This window comes from Pristiophorus japonicus, unplaced genomic scaffold, assembly GCF_044704955.1.
Source record: "Pristiophorus japonicus isolate sPriJap1 unplaced genomic scaffold, sPriJap1.hap1 HAP1_SCAFFOLD_715, whole genome shotgun sequence".
Classification (NCBI taxonomy): domain Eukaryota; kingdom Metazoa; phylum Chordata; class Chondrichthyes; family Pristiophoridae; genus Pristiophorus; species Pristiophorus japonicus.
In genome coordinates, this window is record NW_027254630.1 from 65,016 (window position 1) to 86,966 (window position 21,951).

General features: G+C 46.1%; 1 protein-coding gene across 1 annotated transcript; it reads left to right on the plus strand.

The window, feature by feature from the left end:
- The first annotated feature begins 336 nt into the window (after positions 1-336).
- Positions 337-16,513, plus strand: LOC139256369 (uncharacterized protein CFAP97D2). The gene is made up of 5 exons (XM_070874210.1): positions 337-429; positions 3,576-3,656; positions 6,403-6,521; positions 9,482-9,665; positions 14,788-16,513. The coding sequence occupies exons 1-5, from the start codon at positions 337-339 to the stop codon at positions 14,881-14,883; spliced, it is 573 nt and encodes a 190-aa protein (XP_070730311.1). The 3' UTR covers positions 14,884-16,513.
- The last annotated feature ends 5,438 nt before the right edge of the window (positions 16,514-21,951 follow it).

The following is a 21,951-nucleotide window of genomic DNA, read 5'->3' on the forward strand; positions in this document are numbered from 1 at the left end:
AAGATCACGTCTCATTCTTCTAAACTCCAATGAGTATAAGTCCAACCTGCTCAACCTTTATTCCACGGCTTTATTCTACTTACCCTCTTCGTCCTGACTCCCCTTCTCGGAGTGGTGGGATGCTGCTCCAAGATGTTGTTGTGCGGGCACAATGGTGGCACCTGAATTTGTTATCCACCTGCATGTTAAATTTGGCACAGTGAGGCACTAGGACCCAGGAGAAGTGGCTGCATGAGCGGTAACGTTCTGACTCACTGGGCAGCACATCTATTCAGAACTATTTAAGTAACTCAACACTCCAGGATCACATTCACCTCTCTGGACATTGGAAGCAAAATGCACCGAGCTTATCAACCTATCATGCCAACCAGCAATAAGTATCTGCAGCAGAAATGGGACAAGAATGATTACCAAAAGCATAGGACAAAGGTCAGGTGGTGTCGAACATAGTAAAAAATCTGAATGTCTAATTAAAAATATGTTTCAAATTCTTCCATGGCCTCGCCTCTTCCTATCTCTGTAATCTTTTCCAGCCCCATAAACCACCCCCTCCCCCCCCCCCCCCCTCTCCGCGATATCTGCGCTCCTCTAATTCTGCCCTCTTGAGCATCCCAGATTCTAATCGCTGAACCATCGGTGGCCGTGCCTTCTGTTGCCTGGGCCCCAAGCTTGGAGCTCCCTCCCTAAACCTCTCCGCCTCTCTATCTTTCTTTTTCCTTTAAAACACTCCTTAAAACCTACCTCTTTGACCAAGGTTTTAGTCACCTATGCTAATTTCTACTTTATGTGGCTCGGTGTCAATTTTTTTTGTTTTCTCACACTCCTGTGAAGTGCCTTGGGACATTTCACTACATTAAAAATGCTATATAAATACAAGTTGTTGTTGTTTCATCTAAAAGTTTGTGAGGGAGTGTGTTTTTAGACTCCCTGGTACCATTCTTCTTAAGAACTCTGCGCTCCTCCAATTCTGGCCTCTGGCCTCTTGCGCATCTCCGATTTTAATCGCTCCACTATTGTCAGCTTAACCTTCAGCTGCCTGGGTTCTAAGTTCTCGAATTCCCTCCCTAAATCTTTCTGCCTCTCTATCTCTCTCTCCTCCTAAGATGCTCCTTAAAAGCTACCTTTTTGACCAAGTTTTGGTCATCTCTCCTGACGTGGCTCAATGTAGAATTTTGTTTGATAACGCTGCTGTGAAGCACCTTGGGACAAAACAGGCACACACAGAGACAGAGAATGATGCCTAGACATGAGTTAGAGTGTAGACAGACTCGTACTAATATATAGATATAGGAAAACTCGTATGAACAAATACCTCTTAAGGACGTTATGATGAATCTTTATAAAACACGGGTTCGGCCTCAACTATAGTGTTGTGTCCAATTCTGGGCACCGCACTTTAGGAAGGATGTGAAGGCCTTAGAGAGGGTGCAAAAAAGATTTACAAGAATGGTTCCAGGGATGTGGGACTTAAGTTACATGAATACACTGTAGAAGCTAGGGCTGTTCTCCTTAGAGCAGAGAGGGTTGAGAGGAGATTTGATCGAGGTGTTCAAAATCATGAGGGGTCTGGACAGAATAGATAGCGAGAAACTGTTCCCATTGGCGGAGGGGTTGAGAGCCAGAGGACACAGATTTAAGGTGATTGGCAAAAGAACCAAAGGCAACTGGAGGAAAGACTTTTAAAATAAATGCAGCGAGTGATTAGGATCTGGAATGCACTGCCTGAAAGGGTGGTGGAGGCAGACTCAATTGTGGCTTTAAAAAGGGAATTTGATAAGTACCTGAAGGAAAAATATTTGCAGGGCTACGGGGAAAGGGCGGGGGAGTGGGACTAGCTGAAATGCTCTTGCAGAGAGCCGGCATGGGCTCGATACCTTCTGTGCTGTAACCATTCTATGCGATATTCAGCAGTAGCCTCGATCAAACCTTCCTGCTCAGCTCCAAAGACAAATGCGGTCTCTCGCTCCCTTTGTCTTCTGAGCATGCGCGGATGACGCCTGACCTCCTAGGTTGCTGGAAAAGTTAATTGCCTGGAAAAAAAAGCGCATGCGCAGAATGGCCATTGCTATGGACGCCGGCCTTGCATGATTGAATACATCGCTATCGCCTATTTCACATCGCTATGGCTATTGCCCAAATTAAAAAGATGAAACTAGCATTTTTTTTAAATGGCCGATATTCTGGCGGTTCTGAAAAGTGAGACAACCACTAATGCTGGAAACATCGCCCATTTTGGGGCGATAGCGATAACAATGGAAAGTCTAGCCCTATGATTCTATTGACGCTGGCATCTACAGGCATGATGTCAGATCATGACAGCTCAAACATTCGCTGACAAGGGTTTAAGGGGAAAACCCGGTGGCTTCTTCCTTGCTGCCACTACTCGTCTCAGCAGAGCCTCCCCCGGCTCCTCCCAGCCGTGCCAAGCCTGCTCTTTAAATTACAAGCTAAAAATGTTTGCAAGAGGCAGTGAATCTCCAAATTTTGAGAACAGTAGAGAGTTATAATGGGCAAAAATTGCTGTCGGAGGCTTCCCACAGGCGGATGCCTCCGACCGAAATTTTTTTTACACAAGTACCTGGTGGTCCCGGAGGAACAAATACTTCCCGTCCGCGATCTAGATGTGCAGCCCAGAGCAGAGACCCACGCATCCCAGGAGCGTAAGTGCAACCTGGGATCACGTGGGCCTGCACCATCAATGAACATGGAGTATTCTCATTCATAGTAATGGTGAGTTCCATTTGTACAGAGCTCCCATTACTATCAATGAGAATAGCCCCAAAAACTCAGAAACACAATACATAAATGAAAAAAACACCTCACATATTTAAAATTAATTGAAATTGAATTAAATTAAATGTTTTTTTTATTGTGTTTTAATAGGGTTAAAATAAACTTACCTTAATGGACAGGGTTTTTAGTGTAAAAATTAGTGATAACATGTAATTTTCTGTTTTTTAAAACTCCTACGCTGGTAAAAGCAGGCCTTACGTCTCCACCCGCGAAGACCCTTCTCCCAGCGGGTGGAGATTTGTCAGATCGCAAGTGCTGGGTTTATGCGCATCGTGCACCTAAACCCGGAACTTGCGGGGCCTCTTCGGGTGCATGTGCACATCGTACCCGCCCGGAGAGGCCGCAATTTATGGCCGATTGTCTGTAACGTATTTGCTTCATGGGTTCTTTGCTTAAGAATTCAATGCAACACATTGCAATTAAGAACTAGTTGGTTTATTAGCAAAGGTTTAACAATCACACTACACATTACCAGTTCATCCACCAGGCTCACAACCACCTGCCTCATCGTGAATCCCCTGAACCCAACTGGCTGGGGTTTTATTGAGACTTTTGAACATCATGTGACTAGCTAAGCCCCTCCCAACTCAACATCTCTGCAAACCTGTGAGCATACTCACCGGTGCATACATTACAATGTCTCTAGTGTTGGAAGGGGATAGCCTTACTCTTCCGCTCAAACAAATTCAGCTGCAGGAACATTCACCACATCAATGCTGTAGGTGAAGCTTTCTTCTATGTGAAATGTTTGACACCATGTTATAAGTATCTGCCATCCACAGGTGCAAAGGGCCTCCGCAGTTGTGGACACCAAAGGACCTCAGACCCCTGTACATCTTCAAATCAAGCTAAAGACGCTGCAGGTATAACGTGTGACATCTTTTTAAAAAATTCATTCCCGAGTTGTGGGCGTCGCTGGCAAGGCCGGCATTTATTGCCCATCCCCAGTTGCCCTGAGGCGTGATACAACTGAGAGGCCTGCGAGCCAACTTCAGAGGGCCGTTATCACGTCAACAATGTTGGTGTGGGACTGGAGTCACATATAAGCCCAGACAGGGTAAGGACGGTAGGTTTCCTTCCCCAAGGGACATCAGGTGAGATTTTACCATAATCCAACAGCTTTATGGTCACTTTTACTGAAACCAGCTTTTTGTTATTTGCCCCACATTTTTTTTTAAACGGAATTCAAATTCTCAAACTGCCATGGTGGGATTTGAACTCACGTTCTCTGCATTACTAGTCCAGTAACGTAACCACTATGTCACTATGTCCCAGCTCCAGTGCAGATTCAAAATGTCACAGACAACAGATCAGGAAGTATTTCTAAAGGCTCTGCTCCCAATGTGGAGCCATTCCAGGGAACGCTGTGACATGTGCTGCCATCTGGTGAAGTTCCGCACTGGCTGAAGATGTTCCCTTTCCCAATCCAAGGACACCGTGGTCAATATTAGCATTGCTGTTGTCATCCTGACTGAGATTAACTGTCCCAGCACACACCAGGGATTGAAACAGGGATCTTCCTGAACAGTTTTAAAATTCTCATCCTTGTTTTCAATTGCCTCCGCGGACTAAACCCTCCCTATCTGTATAACCTCCTTCAGCCCTGCAACCATTCCGTGATCTCTGGGCTCCTCCAATTCTGGACTCTTGCATTTCCCTGATTTTCTTTGGTTTATCATCAGCAGCCGTGCCTTCAGCTGCCTAGACCCTAAATTCTGGAATTACCTCCCTAAATCTCTCCATCTCCTTTTGAGACATTCCTTAAAACCTACCTCTTTGACCAAGCTTTTGGTCACTTGTCCTGAAAGCTCCTTATGTTAGAGAAAGAAAAACTTGAATTTATATAGCGCCTTTGACAACCACCGGACGTCTCAAAATGCTTTACAGCCAATGAAGTACTTTTAGAGTGTAGTCACTGTTGTAATGTGGGAAACGCGGCAGCCAACTTGCACACAACAAGCTCCCACAAACAGCAATGTGATAATGACCAGATAATCTGTTTTTGTTTTGTTGATTGAGAGATAAATATTGGTCAGGACACCGGGGATAACTCCCCTGCTCCTCTTCGAAATAGTGCCATGGGATCTTTTATGTCTCCCTGAGAGAGCAAACGGGGCGTCGGTTTAACATCTCATCCGAAAGACAGCACCTCCGACAGTGCAGCACTCCCTCAGCACTGCACTGGAGTGTCAGCCTAGATTTGTGCTCAAGTCTCTGGAGTTGGTCTTGAACCCACAACCTTCTGACTTAGAGGTGAGTGTGCTACCCACTGATCCACAGCTGACACTATATAAATGCAAGTTGTTATTACATGGCTCAACTACTCACTCCATTGACCAAATACATGATCAGGTGATCTGCGGGTTCAGTTCTTCAAGATGCCCCCACGGAGTGGACCAATTGGGAACTTGGGCAGTTTTTTTCGACTGTGGTTGACGAAATCAAGAGTCAGGCAAAGTTCAATATGAACATCGACAGAACAGTGAACCTCAGCACCAACACGCTGTGCCGTGGAGTGAAGATGCCCAGGTGCACGCCCAAAGCCCCCATTGTAAACATTGAACTCCTGTCCTTCACTGTGCTGTCGAATGGAGACAGCAAAGAGAAGCCGGACACTTGGGAGCTGGTTGTCCGGCTCTTCATTCGATCACATGGTCGGTATGAGGGAGACTCGAAAAGGGGCGGAAACAAGTTCCACACATAGAGGTAAAGTCTCATTGAGCCAGTGCTACAGAATGAGTATGTTATAAACGGTAAGAGATTGGGAAATGTTGGTGTTTAGAGGCACCTGGGTGTCCTTGTACACGAATCACTGAAAGTTAACGTGCAGGTACAGCAAGCAATTAAGAAAACAAATGGTATATTGGCCTTTATTACAAGAGGTTTTGAGTATAAGAGTAAAGATATCTTACTGCAATTATATAGGGCCCTCGTGAGACAGCACCTGGAGTATTGTGTACAGTTTTGGTCTCCTTACCTAAGGAAGGATATACTGGCCATTGAGAGAGTGCAACGAAGGTTCACCAGACTGGTTGCTGGGATGGGGGGATTGTCCTATGAGGAGAGATTGAGTAGACTAGGCCTATATTCTCTAGAGTTTAGAAGAATGAGAGGTGCTCTCATTGAAACATACAAAATTCTTACAGGGCTTGACAGGGTAAATGCAGGGAGGATGTTTCCCCCTGGCTGGGGAGTCTAAAACCAGGGATCACAGTCTCAGAATAAGGGGTTGGCCATTTAGGACTGATGTGAGGAGAAACTTCTTCACGCAGAGGTTTGTGAATCTTTGGAATTCTCTATCCAAGAGGGCTGTGGAGGCTCAGTCGTTGAGTATATTCAAGACAGAGATCGATAGGTTTTTGAATATTAAGGGAATCAAGGGATATGGGGATAGTGCAGGAAAGTCGAGTTGAGGTAGAAGATCAGCCATGATCTTATTGAATGGCGGAGCAGGCTCGAGGGGCCGAATGGCCCACTCCTGCTCCTATTTCTTATGTTCTTCTTATGAGTGTTAGATTTTGTTGATGAATTCAGCGATAATTAGCCCAAATGTCTGCAGAGAAATCAGATGCGTTGATTGTAACTGATGACTGACTGTCCTTTCTTCAGATACAGAAAGAGCGTTTGGCCGTTATCACAAGAGACAATCAGATCCTTTCCTCCAAATTAGCTGACATCATGAGATCAAATGGGACGGTGGAGAATTGGAATAACTACACATATAAAAGGTACGGAAATTAGCGGGAGGCAGAGAAGGCTTAATATTTGGGTTCTTATTGAGGCAATCGGAAAATTTCTGCCAACATGCGTTGCGGTGAGTGGTGTGCATTGACAAACCTCAATGCCCAATTCATTACACTTAAAAAAAAAGAAAGGGCTGGATTTTCGGTTGTCTAACGCCTCAGTTAGCGCCCAGAGGGGGCGTTAATGGGAGCGTTAGAGGTTACTGACCAGGCGTGCAGCGTTTAGCGCCCCGACGGAAAATTCATTAGCAGTTCCCCGGGGGCGCAAACCAGTAGCGCCTGACTGCTGTCGATCATTCCGATCATGTCGTATTCCTGGCACTATACACACGCTTTTGCCCCGGTCGGAAAATTAGCTACAACCACCTCATTGAGCGCCCGCCAAGAACAACGTCTGGAAAAACAGTGGGTCCAGGCTTGCAGAGTTGTTAACTGGCGGCTACTTAAAAGGATGAGGAATCGCTTCCCTCGGAGGTCACAGTCAGTGCAACGTTTACACACAGCACGGTGCGGGAGCCTCCGAGTTTGCAGCGACAAACAGACATAAAAGTTCAGCTTGAGAAAAAGTGATTTTGAAAACTTTATTTGTACATTACTATGCCGCGCCTTTAAGACTCGGCTTTTCCCGGGATCTGAATCGGAGTTCGGCATATGCGCAATGACTCAGTTAAATTTAGTGCAGGTGTTTTCATTAGCGCCCACCCCCCCAGCTCTGATGTGCAACAGCTGATTTAATGCCCCTGTCAGCTCTTCGACCGATTCTGACGAACTTCTGGGCGGAGGGCGCAAATTTTTAGAAATCACTAAAATGACCGTTCCACCTGGATTAAAGCCCCAAATGAAGAGAGAAACTTCCATTTATATTGCACCTTGCACGACCTCAGGATGTCCCAAAGCGCTTTACAGCCAATTAAATACATTTGAAGTGTTGTCACTGTTGTGATGTAGGTAATGCAGCAGCTAATTTGCGCACAACAAGCTCCCATAAACAGCAATGTGATAATAACCAGATAATCTGTTTCAGTGATGTTGGTTGAGGGATAAATATTGGTCAGTGAGAACTAATGTCTCAAGGACACATGCTAGATGCAACACATTTATAGAACTAGATTAAACACAGCGGGTTGCTTTAACTCACTAAAGATCATTTAAACCAATAATCTGGAATACACAATCTGAAATGGTGGCGGCAACAGTTTCAATAGTAACTTTCAAAAGGGAATTGGATCACTACTTAAAAAAACTTTGCAGGGCTAAGCTTTAGTGTTGCAGCTGTGGCTCAGTGGGTAGCACACTCACCTCTGAGTCAAAAAGTTGTGTGTTCCAAGTCCCACTCCAGGAACTTGAACACAGAAAATCTAGGCTTGATACTCCGGTGCAGTGCTGAGGGAGTGCTACATTGTCGAAGGTGCCATCTTTCGGTTGAGACGTTAAACCAAGGCCCCGTCTGCTCTCTCAAGTGGACATAAAAGATCCCATGGCACTATTTCGAAGAAGAGCAGGGGCGTTCTCCCCGGTGGCCTGGCCAATAGTTATCCCTCAATCAACATAACAAAAAGAAACACAGATTATCTCGTCATTATCACATTGCTGTTTGTGGGAGTTTGCTGTGTGCATATTGGCTGCTGTGTTTCCCACATTACAACAGTGACTACACTCCAAAAATGTTCTTCATTGGCTGTAAAGCGCTTTGAGATGTCTGGTGGTCGTGAAAGGCACTATATAAATCCAAGTCTTTTCCTTCTATGAGGAAAGAGCAGGGATAGTGAGACTAATTGGGAGCTATTTCAGAGAGACGGCACAGGCACGATGGGCCTAATGGCCTCCTTCTGTGCTGTATCATTCTGTAGATGGAGCATACGGTGTCCACCGGTATGCTCGCGGCCTTCCGCGAGAGGTGGGCGCCAGAGGGACTGGAGTGCATCATCGTCCCCGGCAACCAAATTTTAATTTGACCATTTATTGTTAAAAAGTTTTATTGGTTAATTTGTCGGTTTTAGTGCCCCTTTAATAAGGGGGTACTTGATTATTGTGTCACACAAAATAGTTGCATCATTCTGTGATTCTGTGAACAAGTTCCTGTCAGCTTTCACCAATTAATACCACCATGTGGTGGTTATAGTGTGTGACATAAGATACTGAATAAACTCCAATAGCATGATGGCAAAACTGTCGATGTGGGCCCTAAAAAACCAGTCTGAATGACAAGACCAGCTGGATGGTCTGAAATTACTTTTCTTGTTTTTCTTAATTAATTGTCTGGATATGGGCGTCATTGGCAAGACCAGCATTTATTGCCCATCCCTAGTTGCCCTTGAGAAGATGGTGGTGGGCCTTCTTCTTGAACCGCTGCAGTCCGTGTGGTGAAAGTGCTCCCACAGTGCTGTTGGGGATGGAATTCCAGGATTTTGACCCAGTGACGATGAAGGAACAGCTGATATTCCAAGTCAGGTGTGTTACTTGATAGGGAACGTGGAGGTGATGGTGCTCCCATGCGCCTGCTACCCTTGTCCTTCTAGGTGGTAGGGGTCGCGCGAAGAAGCTTTTGTGAGTTTCTGCAGTACATCCTGTATGTTACTACCTTCTTACTTATTTTATTGTTTCCTTTTACTCTGTTGATGACACAGATTTAAGGTGATTGGCAGAAGAAGGTAAGGCGACATGAGGAAAAATGTTTTTACACAGTGAGTGGTTAGGATCTGAAATGCACTGCCTGAAAGAGTGGTGGAGGCAGACTCAATCGAGGCTTTCAAAAGGGAATTGGATAAGTACCTGAAGGGAACAAATTTGCAGGGCTACAGGGAAAGGGCAGGGGAGTGGGACTAGCTGAAATGCTCTTGCAGAGAGCCGGCATGAGTTCGACGGGCCAAATGGCCTCCTTCTGTGCTGTAACCATTCTATGATTCTATCCCTTAACCGATATTTTCTAGTATCCTTCCACACAGTCTGAATGCAGAGAAGCGTCAGAGGGAACTCATGCAGATATCACATGAGAACCAAGCCATTCTTCACCGCATCACGCATTGTGAATCGGAATATAACCGGAGCAGACTGAAAGAGGAATGGGAGAAAGCAGAGAGAGTGCAAAAAGATATTACACGTTATCCACGTGGGCTAAACACTGAGCAGGTAAGAAAGACACTGGGTTAGAATGTGGAATTTTCTACCACAAGGAACAGTTAATGCGAATAGCATAGATACATTAAAAGGAAGCTAGATAGATACATGAGGGAGGAAGCAATGGAAGGATCTGCTGATAGGGTTAGTTAAAGTAGGGTCTTGACTCTACTTGGCTCTAGGCTCTAGCAGCGGAAGGTGCATGCGGCAAACCACTCCCCACCCATCCTCTCCTCCAACGACTGTCTGTCCCACCTGCAACAGAGACTGTAAATCCCATATTGGACTGTTCAGTCACCTGAGAACTCACTTTTGGAGTGGAAGCAAGTCTTCCTCAATTTCGAGGGACTGCCTATAATGATGAGACTTGACGATTCCAACACACTCCTGGCTGGCCTCCCACATTCTACCCTACGTAAACTTGAGATCATCCAAAACTCGGCTGCCCGTGTCCTAACTCGCACTCAAGTCCCGTTCACCCATCACCCCTGTGCTCGCTGACCGACATTGGTTCTCAGTTAAGCAATGCCTCGATTTCAACATTCTCATCCTTGTTTTCAAATCCCTCCATGGCCTCACCCCTTCCTAGCTCTGTAATCTCCTCCAACCCCACCGAGATGTCTGCACTCCTCTAATTCTGCCCTCTTGAGCATCCCTGATTATAATCACTCAAGCATCGGTGGCCGTGCCTTCTGTTGCCTGGGCCCCAAGCTCTGGAACTCCCTGCCTAAACCTCTCCACCTCTCTCCCTCTCTTTCCTTCAAGACGCTCCTTAAAACCTATCTCTTCATCTGCCATAATATCTTCTTATGTGGCGCGATGTCAAATTTATTTTTTTGTCTTGTAACACTGACGACAATACAAAAGTACTTCATTGGCTGTAAAACGCTTTGAGGCATCCGGTGAAAGTTACACTATATAAATGCAAGTCTTTCTTTCTTTGCAGCCACTTTGCATTCTCCTCACAACTTACTTTCCCACCTAGCATTGTATCATCAGTAAACTTGGATACATTACACTCGGTCCCCTCATCTAAGCCATTGATATAGATTGGAAATAGCTGAGGCTCCAGCACCAACCCTTGCGGCACCCCACTAGTAATACCCTGCCATCTCAAAATGACCCGTTTATTCCTGGTTGAAGCAGAGACCATTGATGCATTTAAGGGGAGGCTTGATGCCGACATGAGGGAGAAGGAAATAGAGGGACATAGGGATGGGATGGGAAGGGAAAGTGAGAGAGGCTTGTGTAGCCTGTTTCTATGCTGTACCTGCATGCAATTCTGTTATCTCCTCTTAACACTACAAACTTTATTTTAGAGATAGGCAATAATGTCAGCCCTGGTCAGGAATAGAGTACGGGCCTTTAACAATGATAACACTCAACAGGAACGATCAAGAAAAAAAATATATTCCCATACAATGGCTTCTACTTTGTGTCAGCTGTGGCTCAGTGTGCAGCACCCTCACCTCTGAGTCAGAAGATCGTGGGTTCAAGTTCTGCTCCAGAGACGTGAGAACAAAAATCTAGGCTGAGGGAGTGCTGCACTGTCGGAGGTGCCATCTTTTAGATGAGGCGTTAAACCGAGGCCCCGTCTTCCCTCTCAGATGGATGTAAAAAATCCCATGGCGCTATTTCGAAGATCAGGGGAGTTATCCCCAGTGTCCTAGCCAATATTTATCCCTCAATCAACATCACTAAGGCAGATTATCTGGTTATTATCACATTGCTGTTTGTGGGAGCTTGCTGTGCGCAAATTGGCTGCCGTGTTTCTTACATTGCAACAGTGACTACACTTGAAAAGTACTTCACTGGCTGTAAAGCAGTTTGGGACGTCTACAGTCGTGAAAGGTTCTATATAAATACAAGTCTTTCTTATCAGAGATAATTACATCAAGACATTTCAAGTGCATAGAAACTGTCACCACATTTGCTCTACCTACAAGGGAACAATTCAAATGATGCACATTTTTATTCACTCATTTTATCATCTTCACGTATACCAACTGTTCTCCTTCAGGATGTGGTTTGCTCTCCCCTGGTAATGGCAGCTGTATTTCCCACAGTGCACAGCGAAGCAGAAAGTGCCCCGCGATTCCACGGGCCGCTCTGCCTTGTAGGAAAAGCATGCGTGCAAGTGTCCACGCAGCCAGAGAAAGTACAGGCAAAGTTTGCAGAGTTCTCCGCCAGTGCTGGAGCCAGGACATGGGAGCAGCGCAGCGGGAGGGACCGCACCGGGAACGACAGCAGCTCCACGGGTTACAGAGCCCAAAAACCACCAGGCGGTTGTGTTATGCCTGAGATAATCTTGATGGAATGATACAGCCCATTATCTGTGCACAGCACATGATGAACTTTCTGTAGAAACTTGCATTGGTGATAAGCGCCTTATCAGGTGGCGCCAGAGCCCTTGACAACTCAGGCATTACATTTAAAGTGCAATCAGTCTATTTTGTAAACAAACAAGTCCAATTTTACATAGAAATTACAGCACAGACACATTCCATTCGGCCCAACTGGTCTCTATGCTTTTGTTTATGAAAGAAAGACTGGGATTTATATAGCGCCTTTCATGACCACCAGCCAATTTGCGCACAAGCAAGCTCCCACTAACAACAATGTGATAATGACCAGATAACCAGGTTTTGTTATGTTGATTGAGGGATAAATATTGGCCAGGACACCGGGGATAACTCTCCTGCTCTTCTTCGAAATAGTGCCATAGGATCTTTTATGTCCACCTGGGAGAGCAGACAGGGCCTCGGTTTAATGTCTCATCCAAAAGACGGCACCTCCGACAGTGCAGCACTCCCTCAGCTCTGCACTGGAGTGTCACCCTAGATTGGTTGTAATTTACCAAAATTCTCTGGATTCTGGGGAGGTCCCAGCAGATTGGAAAACTTCAAATGTAACGCCCCTATTTAAAAAAGGAGGTAAACAAAAAGCAGGAAACAACAGACCAGTTAGCCTAACATCTTTGGGAAAATGTTGGAGTCCATTATTAAAGAAGCAATAGCAGGACATTTGGAAAAGCAAAATTCAGTCAGGCAGAGTCAGCATGGATTTATGAAGGGTAAGTCATGTTTGACAAATTTGCTGGAGTTCTTTGAGGATGTAACGAACAGGGTGGATAAAGGGGAACCAGTGGATGTGGTGTATTTGGACTTCCAGAAGGCATTTGACAAGATGCCACATAAAAGGTTACTGCAAGGTAAAAGTTCACGGGGTTGGGGGTAGTATATTAGCATGGATAGAGGATTGGCTAACTAACAGAGAGTTGGGATAAATGGTTCATTCTCTGGTTGGCAACCAGTAACTAGTGGGGCTCCACAGGGATCAGTGCTGGGACCTCAACTATTTACAATCTATATTAACGACTTGGAAGAAGGGACTGAGTGTAACATAGCCAAGTTTGCTGATGATACAAAGATGGGAGGAAAAGCAATGTGTGAGGAGGACACAAAAAATCTGCAAAAGGACATAGACAGGCTAAGTGAGTGGGCAAAAAGTTGGCAGATGGAGTATAATGTTGGAAAGTGTGAGGTTATGCACTTTGGCAGAAAAAAAATCAAAGAGCAAGTTATTATTTAAATGGAGAAGGATTGCAAAGTGCTGCAGTACAGTGGGACCTGGGGGTACTTATGCTGAAACACAAAAGGATAGTATGCAGGTACAGCAAGTGATCAGGAAGGCCAATGGTATCTTGGCCTTTACTGCAAAGGGGATGGAATATAAAAGCAGGGAAATCTTGCTACAGCTATATAAGGTATTGGTGAGACCACACCTGGAATACTGCGTGCAGTTTTGGTTTCCATATTCACGAAAGGATATACTTGCTTTGGAGGCAGTTCAGAGAAGGTGTACTAGGTTGATTCCGGGGATGAGGGGGTTGACTTATGAGGAAAGGTTGAATAGGTTGGGCCTCTACTCATTGGAATTCAGAAGAATGAGAGGTGATCTTATCAAAACATATAAGATTATGAGGGGGCTTGACAAGTAGATGCAGAGAGGATGTTTCCACTGATGGGGGAGACTAAAACTAGAGGGCATGATCTTAGAATAAGGGGCCTCCCATTTAACACAGAGATGAGGAGAAATTTCTTTTCTCAGAGGGTTGTAAATCTGTGGAATTCGCTGCCTCAGAGAGCTGTGGAAGCTGGGACATTGAATAAATTTAAGATAGAAATAGACAGTTTCTTAAACGATAAGGGAATAAGGAGTTATGGGGAGCGGGCAGGGAAGTGGAGCTGAGTCCATGATCAGATCAGCCATGATCTTATTGAATGGCGGAGCAGGCTCGAGGGGCCGTATGGCCTACTCCTGTTCCTATTTCTTATGTTCTATGTTCTTATTTATGTGCTCAAGTCCCTGGAGTTGGACTTGAACCCAAGAATACATTCAACCAGAGCTAGCAATCCGAGTTCAGATGAGGTGTAAAGCGTTACAGCCATGTGAGAGAAGAGCAGAATTTCTTCAAGGTGAGCATTCCTAGAAGAGAAGTGGCAGTGAGTTACAGATGGCAGAGAGAAGAGTGGAACTGAACACTGAGCAGTAAACCTGTTTTGGGTGAGCTAGTTGAGGCTGAGGAAGTTCGTCAATGAATGGAGCCACTGGATCTTTGACAAACAGGTAGACGGGTTTAACGTCTCATCCGAAAGAGGCATCTCTGACACTGCAGCACTGGAGTGTCAGCCGAGTGTTCAAGCGGACGTAAGCCTATGACCCTTATGACTCAAGAGACAAGGGTGCTGCAAACAGTTAGGCCAGCGCATGGCGTTTTGTAGCAAGCTTTCGAAAAGATACATTTCACATATTTTATATACAATTTGGAATGTTACTTTTATAATCACAATTGACAATGTAATCACCTATTGGCGGGGCTATGGGGAAAGAGCAGGAGAATGGGATTAATTGAATAGCTCTTTCAAAGAGCCGGCACAGGCACAATGGGCCAAGTGGCCTCCTTCTGTGCTGTGTCATTGTATGATTCTATGATATGATAACATAGATATCTCCATATGTTACACTAGGTAATTACTCCAGTAATGAAATGCACAGCCACCTGGCATACAATGTCGTTACAAAAATCGGTATGAATGTATTATTAAAGAGAAATCTTTATTATTTTCCACAGAAAAGTGGGAAGAAAGCACCCATCAGAGAAGTCGGAGGCTCGATGAGTGATGATACTTCTGATGAAATCCAAGAACAGAGAAGATTGCAGCAGTGAGGAGAGAGGTCAACAACAGGGCGCCCAGTTAAGAAGCAACTCCAGGCCCTTCTCCATCCAGATATATCACCTGCTATTTGCCCAAGCCTATCCTGTTGTTACCACACATTCTTAGTTAAGTCTCTCAGACATTCTTGTTTTCTCTCTCTGCATTTCATCCTGCGTTGGGTTGAGGGGGGCACTGAGCACCACAGGCGGCTCCCCATTGACCGATGTCAATCTACATTCAACCCAACAGTGGATGGATGAGTCTGCTGTGGATTGGGCTGCAGCAGTGGCACCATCCCATTGGACTGCTCTCATATTTCCTAAAGGTTTGACGTTTTGTAGGGCCAAAAATGGTCATCAAATCCCTCCCTGCACACAACCTAAAATGCTTCACTTTGGCTGCCCGCCTCTCTTCTGCCATGTTGTCTGTGCCTGGGTGGCATTGGTGAGGGAACATGTGGTACATACAAGCCCTTGTCCGACCGTGGGCACCTTACATAGGAACAGGAGGAGGCCATTCAGCCCCTCGAGCCTGTTATGCCATTCAATGAGATCAAGGCTGATCTGCGACCTAACTCTGTATACCCGCCTTTGGCCCATATCCCTTAATACCTTTGGTTAACAAAAATCTATCAATCTCAGATTTAAAATTAACAGTTGATCTAGCATCAGTTGCCATTTGCGGAAGAGTTCGAAATTTCTACTACCCTTTGTAGAAGTGTTTCCTAATTTCACTTCTGAAAGGTCTGGCTCTAATTTTTAGACTATAGCCCCTAATCCTAGATTTCCCAACCAGCAGAAAGAGTTTCTCTCGGTCTACCCTATCAGTTCCCCTTACTATCTTGAAAACTTCGATCAAATCACTCCTTAACCTTAGGACATACATTGTTCAATTGACAGTGATCACAATATTATGATTTAGTTTTAAGCTTCTTTAGTTTTGATTGGACGTTACGTTCTGCCTCTTCAGAGGAGGGGACACTTGTAGGGCTGTTTTTCCAGTTAGTGACATTGCTGTAACACCTTTATTGAATCCTCTGGATCCCCAGGAACATCATCAGCATCATAGGCAGTCCCTCAAAGCGAGGATGACTTGCTTCCACGCCAAAAAGGAATGAGTTCACAGGTGTTTCAACGAAGGACCTAATATTCCAGATCCCGAACTACATCTTGAAGGGTGGAAGATGCCTGCGCTTGGATTTTTTTAACGTGTGGTGGCCGTTGCACACCAGCCACCACACGGGCTTGACAGAGCTAGGTCTTGGTCCAGTGGCAAGGATTACCCAAGACGACTGGAGACCAGCTCTGCTGCACGGACCGAGCGCGCACACATAGTCCCCAAGAACAAAGGTGTCTTTGGCTGACCTGTCTGCCTCCGCATTCCCCTCAGCATGTAGGCCACCTCTTCTATGTGCAGACACCTTGTCAATGAAGCAAGGTTGGGAGCGTTGCTTGAGAAATGCCCAGAGCAGGCGTAGCCAAGGGGCCGTGTGTGAGGGGTTTGCCGTCCACTGTACAGAAGTTATTTTTATGATACAAGGGTAAGGTCAGCATTGTGTTAATAGCGCAGGCACTATCAGACCAAATGTTAACTGGACAGTCAGATGTTTCATGTTCAATTAAAAATAGGCACAACCTGAAATACTGTGTGATATGCTGCCTGTAATCTAACTCACACCAAGTCCCGTTCACCCATTGCCACTGTGCAGGCTGACCTACATTAGTTCTCGGCCCACCAACTCCTCAAATTGAAAATTCTCATCCTGTGTTTAAATCCCTCCAAGGCCTCGTCCATCCCTATCTCTGTGACCTCCTCCAGCACTACAACCCTCTGAGAACTCTGCGCTCCTCCAATTCTGGCATCTTGTGCATCCCTGACTTTCTTCGCACCACCATTGATGGCCGTGCCTTCAGCTGTCTAGGTCTCTCCTTGAACTTCTCTGCTTCTCCCCCCCCCCCCCACTCCACCCCACTCTTTCCTCCTTTAAGATGCTTCTTAAAACCTACTTCTTTGACCAAGCATTTGGTCAACTCTCCTAATATCTCCTTCTTGGCTCAATTTTTCTTGTCTGATTACGCTCCTGTGAAGCACCTTGGGATGTCCTACTACATTGAAGGTGCTGTATAAATGCAAGTTGTTGGCCTGACAGATTTAAATTTTATAACTAGAGGGGAACATTCAAAGGAAAGCCTAGCCTTGCCATCTCTGCAGTTTCCGCCCATGTTTAACCAGCTCACTGAGATTTTCCATCGTACCTGTTAATCAATAATATGGACACAAAGCAAATTATGGGCTCTGAAACTCCGATAACAAAACCGGGAAAAAAAGCTGGAAATACTCAGCAGGTCAGGCAGCAGCTGTGCAGAAACTGGTCAGTCAATCGGTGTTTCAGAACTAAAGATCCTTCCTCGGGATTGGCGAAGGGTCTTAGTCTTGAAAGTTGGCCTGACTTAACTTTTGTTTTTCCACAGTTGATTCCTGACCTGCTGAGTATTTCCCAGCTCTTTCTCTTGCTGCTGTCAGAAAAGACATCTGATTTTCCCAACATGACAAGTCCACTTGAGCCACTGGACAAGGCAAATGAGGCCACGGTTTCATGGCTCATCCAAAGGAAGGCACCTTTGACCTGTCGTAATCCCTCAATATTGAGCTGTGTCCTAACTCGCACCAAGTCCCGCTCATCCATCACCCCCTGTGCTCGCTGCCCGTATCCTAACTTGCACCGAGTCCTGCTCACCCATCACCCCCTGTGCTCACTGCCCCTGTCCTAACTCACACCAAGTCCCGCTCACCCATCACCCCTGTGCTCGCTGCCCGTGTCCTAACTTGCACCGAGTCCCGCTCATCCATCACCCCCTGTGTTCGCTGCCCGTGTCCTAACTCGCACCAAGTCCCGCTCACCCATCACCCCCTATGCTCGCTGCCCGTGTCCTAACTTGCACCAAGTCCCGCTCACCCATCACCCCCTGTGCTCGCTGCCCATGTCCTAACTTGCACCAAGTCCCGCTCACCCATCACCCCCTGTGTTCGCTGCCCGTGTCCTAACTCGCACCGAGTCCCGCTCACCCATCTCCCCCTGGGCTCGCTGCCCATGTCCTAACTTGTACCAAGTCCTGCTCACCTATCACCCCTGTGCTCGCTGACCTACATATTGGCTCCCGGTTAAGCAAAGCCTCGATTTCAAAATTCTCATCCTTATTTTCAAATCAAGTTAGGACACGGGCAGCGAGCACAGGGGTGATGGGTGAGCGGGACTTGGTGCGAGTTTTAGGACACAGCTCAATATTGAGGGATTACGACAGGTCAAAGGTGCCTTCCTTTGGACAAGCCATGAAACCGTGCCCCATTTGCCTTGTCCAGTGGCTCAGGTGGACATATCATGTCCACGGCCTTGCCCCTCTCTATCTCTGTAATCTCCTCCAGCCCCATAATCCCCTCCCACCACCCCGCCCCCCCCCCCCCCACCCCGAGATATCTGCACTCCTCAATTTCTGCTCCCTTGAGCATCCCTGATTATAATCGCCTCACCATCAGTGGCCGTACCTTCTGTTGCCTCGGCCCCAAGCTCTGGAATTCCCTCACTAAACCTTTCCTCCTTTAAGATGCTCCTTAAAACCTACCTCTTTGACCAAGCGTCATAATTTCTTCTTATGTGGCTCGGTGTCAAATGTATTTGTTTTCTCTTATAACACTGCTGTGAAGCGCCTTGGGACATTTTACTACGTTAAAGGCGCTTTATACATACAAGTTGTTGTTGTTGTTGTTGAAGTGTCAGGCAAGATTATGTGCTCAATGGTACTAACTGAGCCAAGCTGTTGTAACAGATAGAAAAAAGATAAACCTCTGTGTACTGCCAACTGGATTGTTTAAATACAAAACGTGCTCTCACCTCTTTAGTTCTGGCTCGAGATTCAAACTCCATGAATTGGAAATTCACCTCAGCCATGCACAATTTTGCATCATGAAGTTCTACGAAAAAACTTGCATCCAAAAGTTACTAAACAGTGCAAAAGAATTTATGAAAAAGGCTATTTATCTCCCAAACTGAAAACAAGATGTTGGTACATATGCACCAGGTCATTCAGCACCTGTAAAGAGAAAAGAAAGACTTGCATTTATATAGCACCTTTCATAACCTCAGGACATCCTAAAGTGCTTTACAGCCAATGAAGTGCTTTTGGAGTGGTCACTGTTGTAATGTGGGAAGCAAAGGCTGATTGTAAGATTTTGGACATGATACCCTTCCTCAAAAGATTTAACCCGCTGTGGATTGACACTATCCTTATTGTGTTTCAGGATTGCACTGTCACTATCGTGCTGTGTCTTATTGCTCCTATGTACTATAATTTGAAACATGCCTCTTAGTTTCCCCTGCACACATTGGTGTGATGGCGTAGTATTTTCCACCTTCTGTTAGACTCAGGGGAATATGGTAGGCATCTACATGACCTCCAGTGGATAATACCAATATCAGGAGGTGGATGTTAATTTTGCACATGTTCTCCCACCCATGGCATGAATAAAGATGCAGGTTTCAGACCATATGAGACTCAGTCTGGTTAAGAAGTCTTTTTGCAATGAGCAGTGATCAACACTACTAACTGACTTCAGGGGTAAATAAAAGTGTTTTTTCGACCAAAATAACCCTGTAACTAATTGAAATAGGGAGCGAGAGAGAGAGCATAGAGGAATGAAGGTAATGAATATTGGGAACATAGGAACAGGAGGAGGCCATTCAGCCCTCGAGACTTTTCTGCCATTCAGTTAGATCATGGCTGATCTGTATCTTAACGCCATCTACCCGCCTTGGTTCCATAATCCTTAATATCCAGTGAGGCCTATGAAGGCTCATCGGAGGAGGAGATCGGGCAGTTGGGCAGCGCAAGTCCGGGGTCGGTAAGGCCTATAAAGGCTCGTCGGAGGAGGAGTTCGGGCAGTTGGGCAGCGTGAGTCCGGGGTCGGTGAGGCCTATAAAGGCTCGTCGGAGGAGGAGGAGTTCGGGCAGTTGGACAGTACGAGTCCAGGGTCGGAGGGTCGGGGCTTGTACAGCTGCAGCAGGGAGGCAAAAAAGAATTGGAGAAATCAAAAGGTGATGTCACAGCCATGGTGGTAAGTGATTGGCTGGTGATTGGTGAGTAGTTTTTCTTTTTCTTTTATCAGTAAGTAACCTTTAGCATTGTTGTTGACAATTTAAGTGTATCTAAGGGTTAAGTCATGGCAGGAGAGCTATGCTCCTTCTGTACTATGTGGGAAGTCAGGGACGCTTCCGGTGTCCCTGACGACTACGTGTGCGGGAAGTGTGTCCGCCTCCAGCTCCTGACGGGCCGCGTTACGGAACTGGAGCTGCGGGTGGATTCACTCTGGAGTGTCCACGATGCTAAGAATGACATGAATAGCACGTTTAGCGAGTTGGTCTTACCGCAGGTAAAGGGTCCACAGCCAGATAGGGAATGGAAGACCAACAGGAAGAGCAGTGCAAGGAAGGTAGTGCAGGGGTCTCTTGCTGTCATCCCCCTGCAAAACAGATACACCGCTTTGGGTACTGTTGAGGGGGATGACTCATCAGAGGAGAGTAGCAGCAGCCAAGTTCATGGCACCGTGGCTGGCTCTGCTGTACAGGAGGGCAGGAAAAAGAGTGGGAGAGCGATAGTGATAGGGGATTCAATTGTAAGGGGAATAGATAGATGTTTCTGCGGCCGCAACCGAGACTCCAGAATGGTATGTTGCCTCCCTGGTGCAAGGGTCAAGGATGTCTCGGAGCGGGTGCAGGACATTCTGAAAAGGGAGGGTGAACAGCCAGTTGTCGTGATGCATATAGGTACCAACGACATAGGTAAAAAACGGCATGAGGTCCTACGAGATGAATTTAGGGAGCTAGGAATTAAATTAAAACATAGGACCTCAAAAGTAGTAATCTCAGGATTGCTACCAGTGCCATGTGCTAGTCAGAGTAGGTATCGCAGGATAGCTCAGAGGAATACGTGGCTTGAGGAGTGGTGCAGAAGGGAGGGATTCGAATTCCTGGGACATTGGAACCGGTTCTGGAGGAGGTGGGACCAGTACAAACCGGATGGTCTGCACCTGGGCAGGATCGGAACCAATGTCCTAGGGGTAGTGTTTGCTAGTGCTGTTGGGGAGGAGTTAAACTAATATGGCAGGGGGATGGGAACCTATGCAGGGAGACAGAGGGAAATAGAAGGGGGGCAGAAGCAAAAGATAGAAAGGAGAATAGTAAAAGTGGAGGGCAGAGAAACCCAAGGCAAAAAGCAAAAATGGCCACATTACATCAAGATTCAAAAGGGGCAAAGTGTGTTAAAAAGACAAGCTCTGTGCCTCAGTGCGAGGCATTTTCAGAATAAGGTGGATGAATTAACTGCGCAGATAGCAGTTAACGGATACGATGTGATTGGCATCAAGGAGTCATGGCTCCAGGGTGACCAAGGCTGGGAACTCAACATCCAAGGGTATTCAGCATTTAGGAAGGATAGACAGAAAGGGAAAGGAGGTGGGGTGGCATTGCTGGTTAAAGAGGAAATCAATGCAATTGTAAGGAAGGACATTAGCTTGGATGATGTGGAATCGGTATGGGTGGAGCTGTGGAATTCCAAAGGGCAGAAAACGCTAGTGGGAGTTGCGTATAGACCACCAAATAGTAGTAGTGAGGTTGGGGACAGCATCAAACAAGAAATAAGGGATGTGTGCAATAAAGGTACAGCAGTAATCATGGGCGACTTTAATCTTCATATTGATTGGGCTAACCTAACTGGTAGCAATGCGGTGGAGGAGGATGTCCTGGAGTGTATTAGGGATGGTTTTCTAGACCAATATGTTGAGGAACCAACCAGGCCATCCTGGACTGGGTGATGTGTATTGAGAAGGGACTAATTGGCAATCTTGTTGTGCGAGGCCCCTTGGGGAAAAGTGACCATAATATGGTAGAACTCCTTATTTAGACGGAGAGTGACAAAGTTAATTTGGAAACTAGGGTCCTGAATTTAAGGAAAGGTAACTTCGATGGTATGAGGCGTGAATTGGCTAGAATAGACTGGCACAGGATACTTAAAGGGTTGATGGTGGAT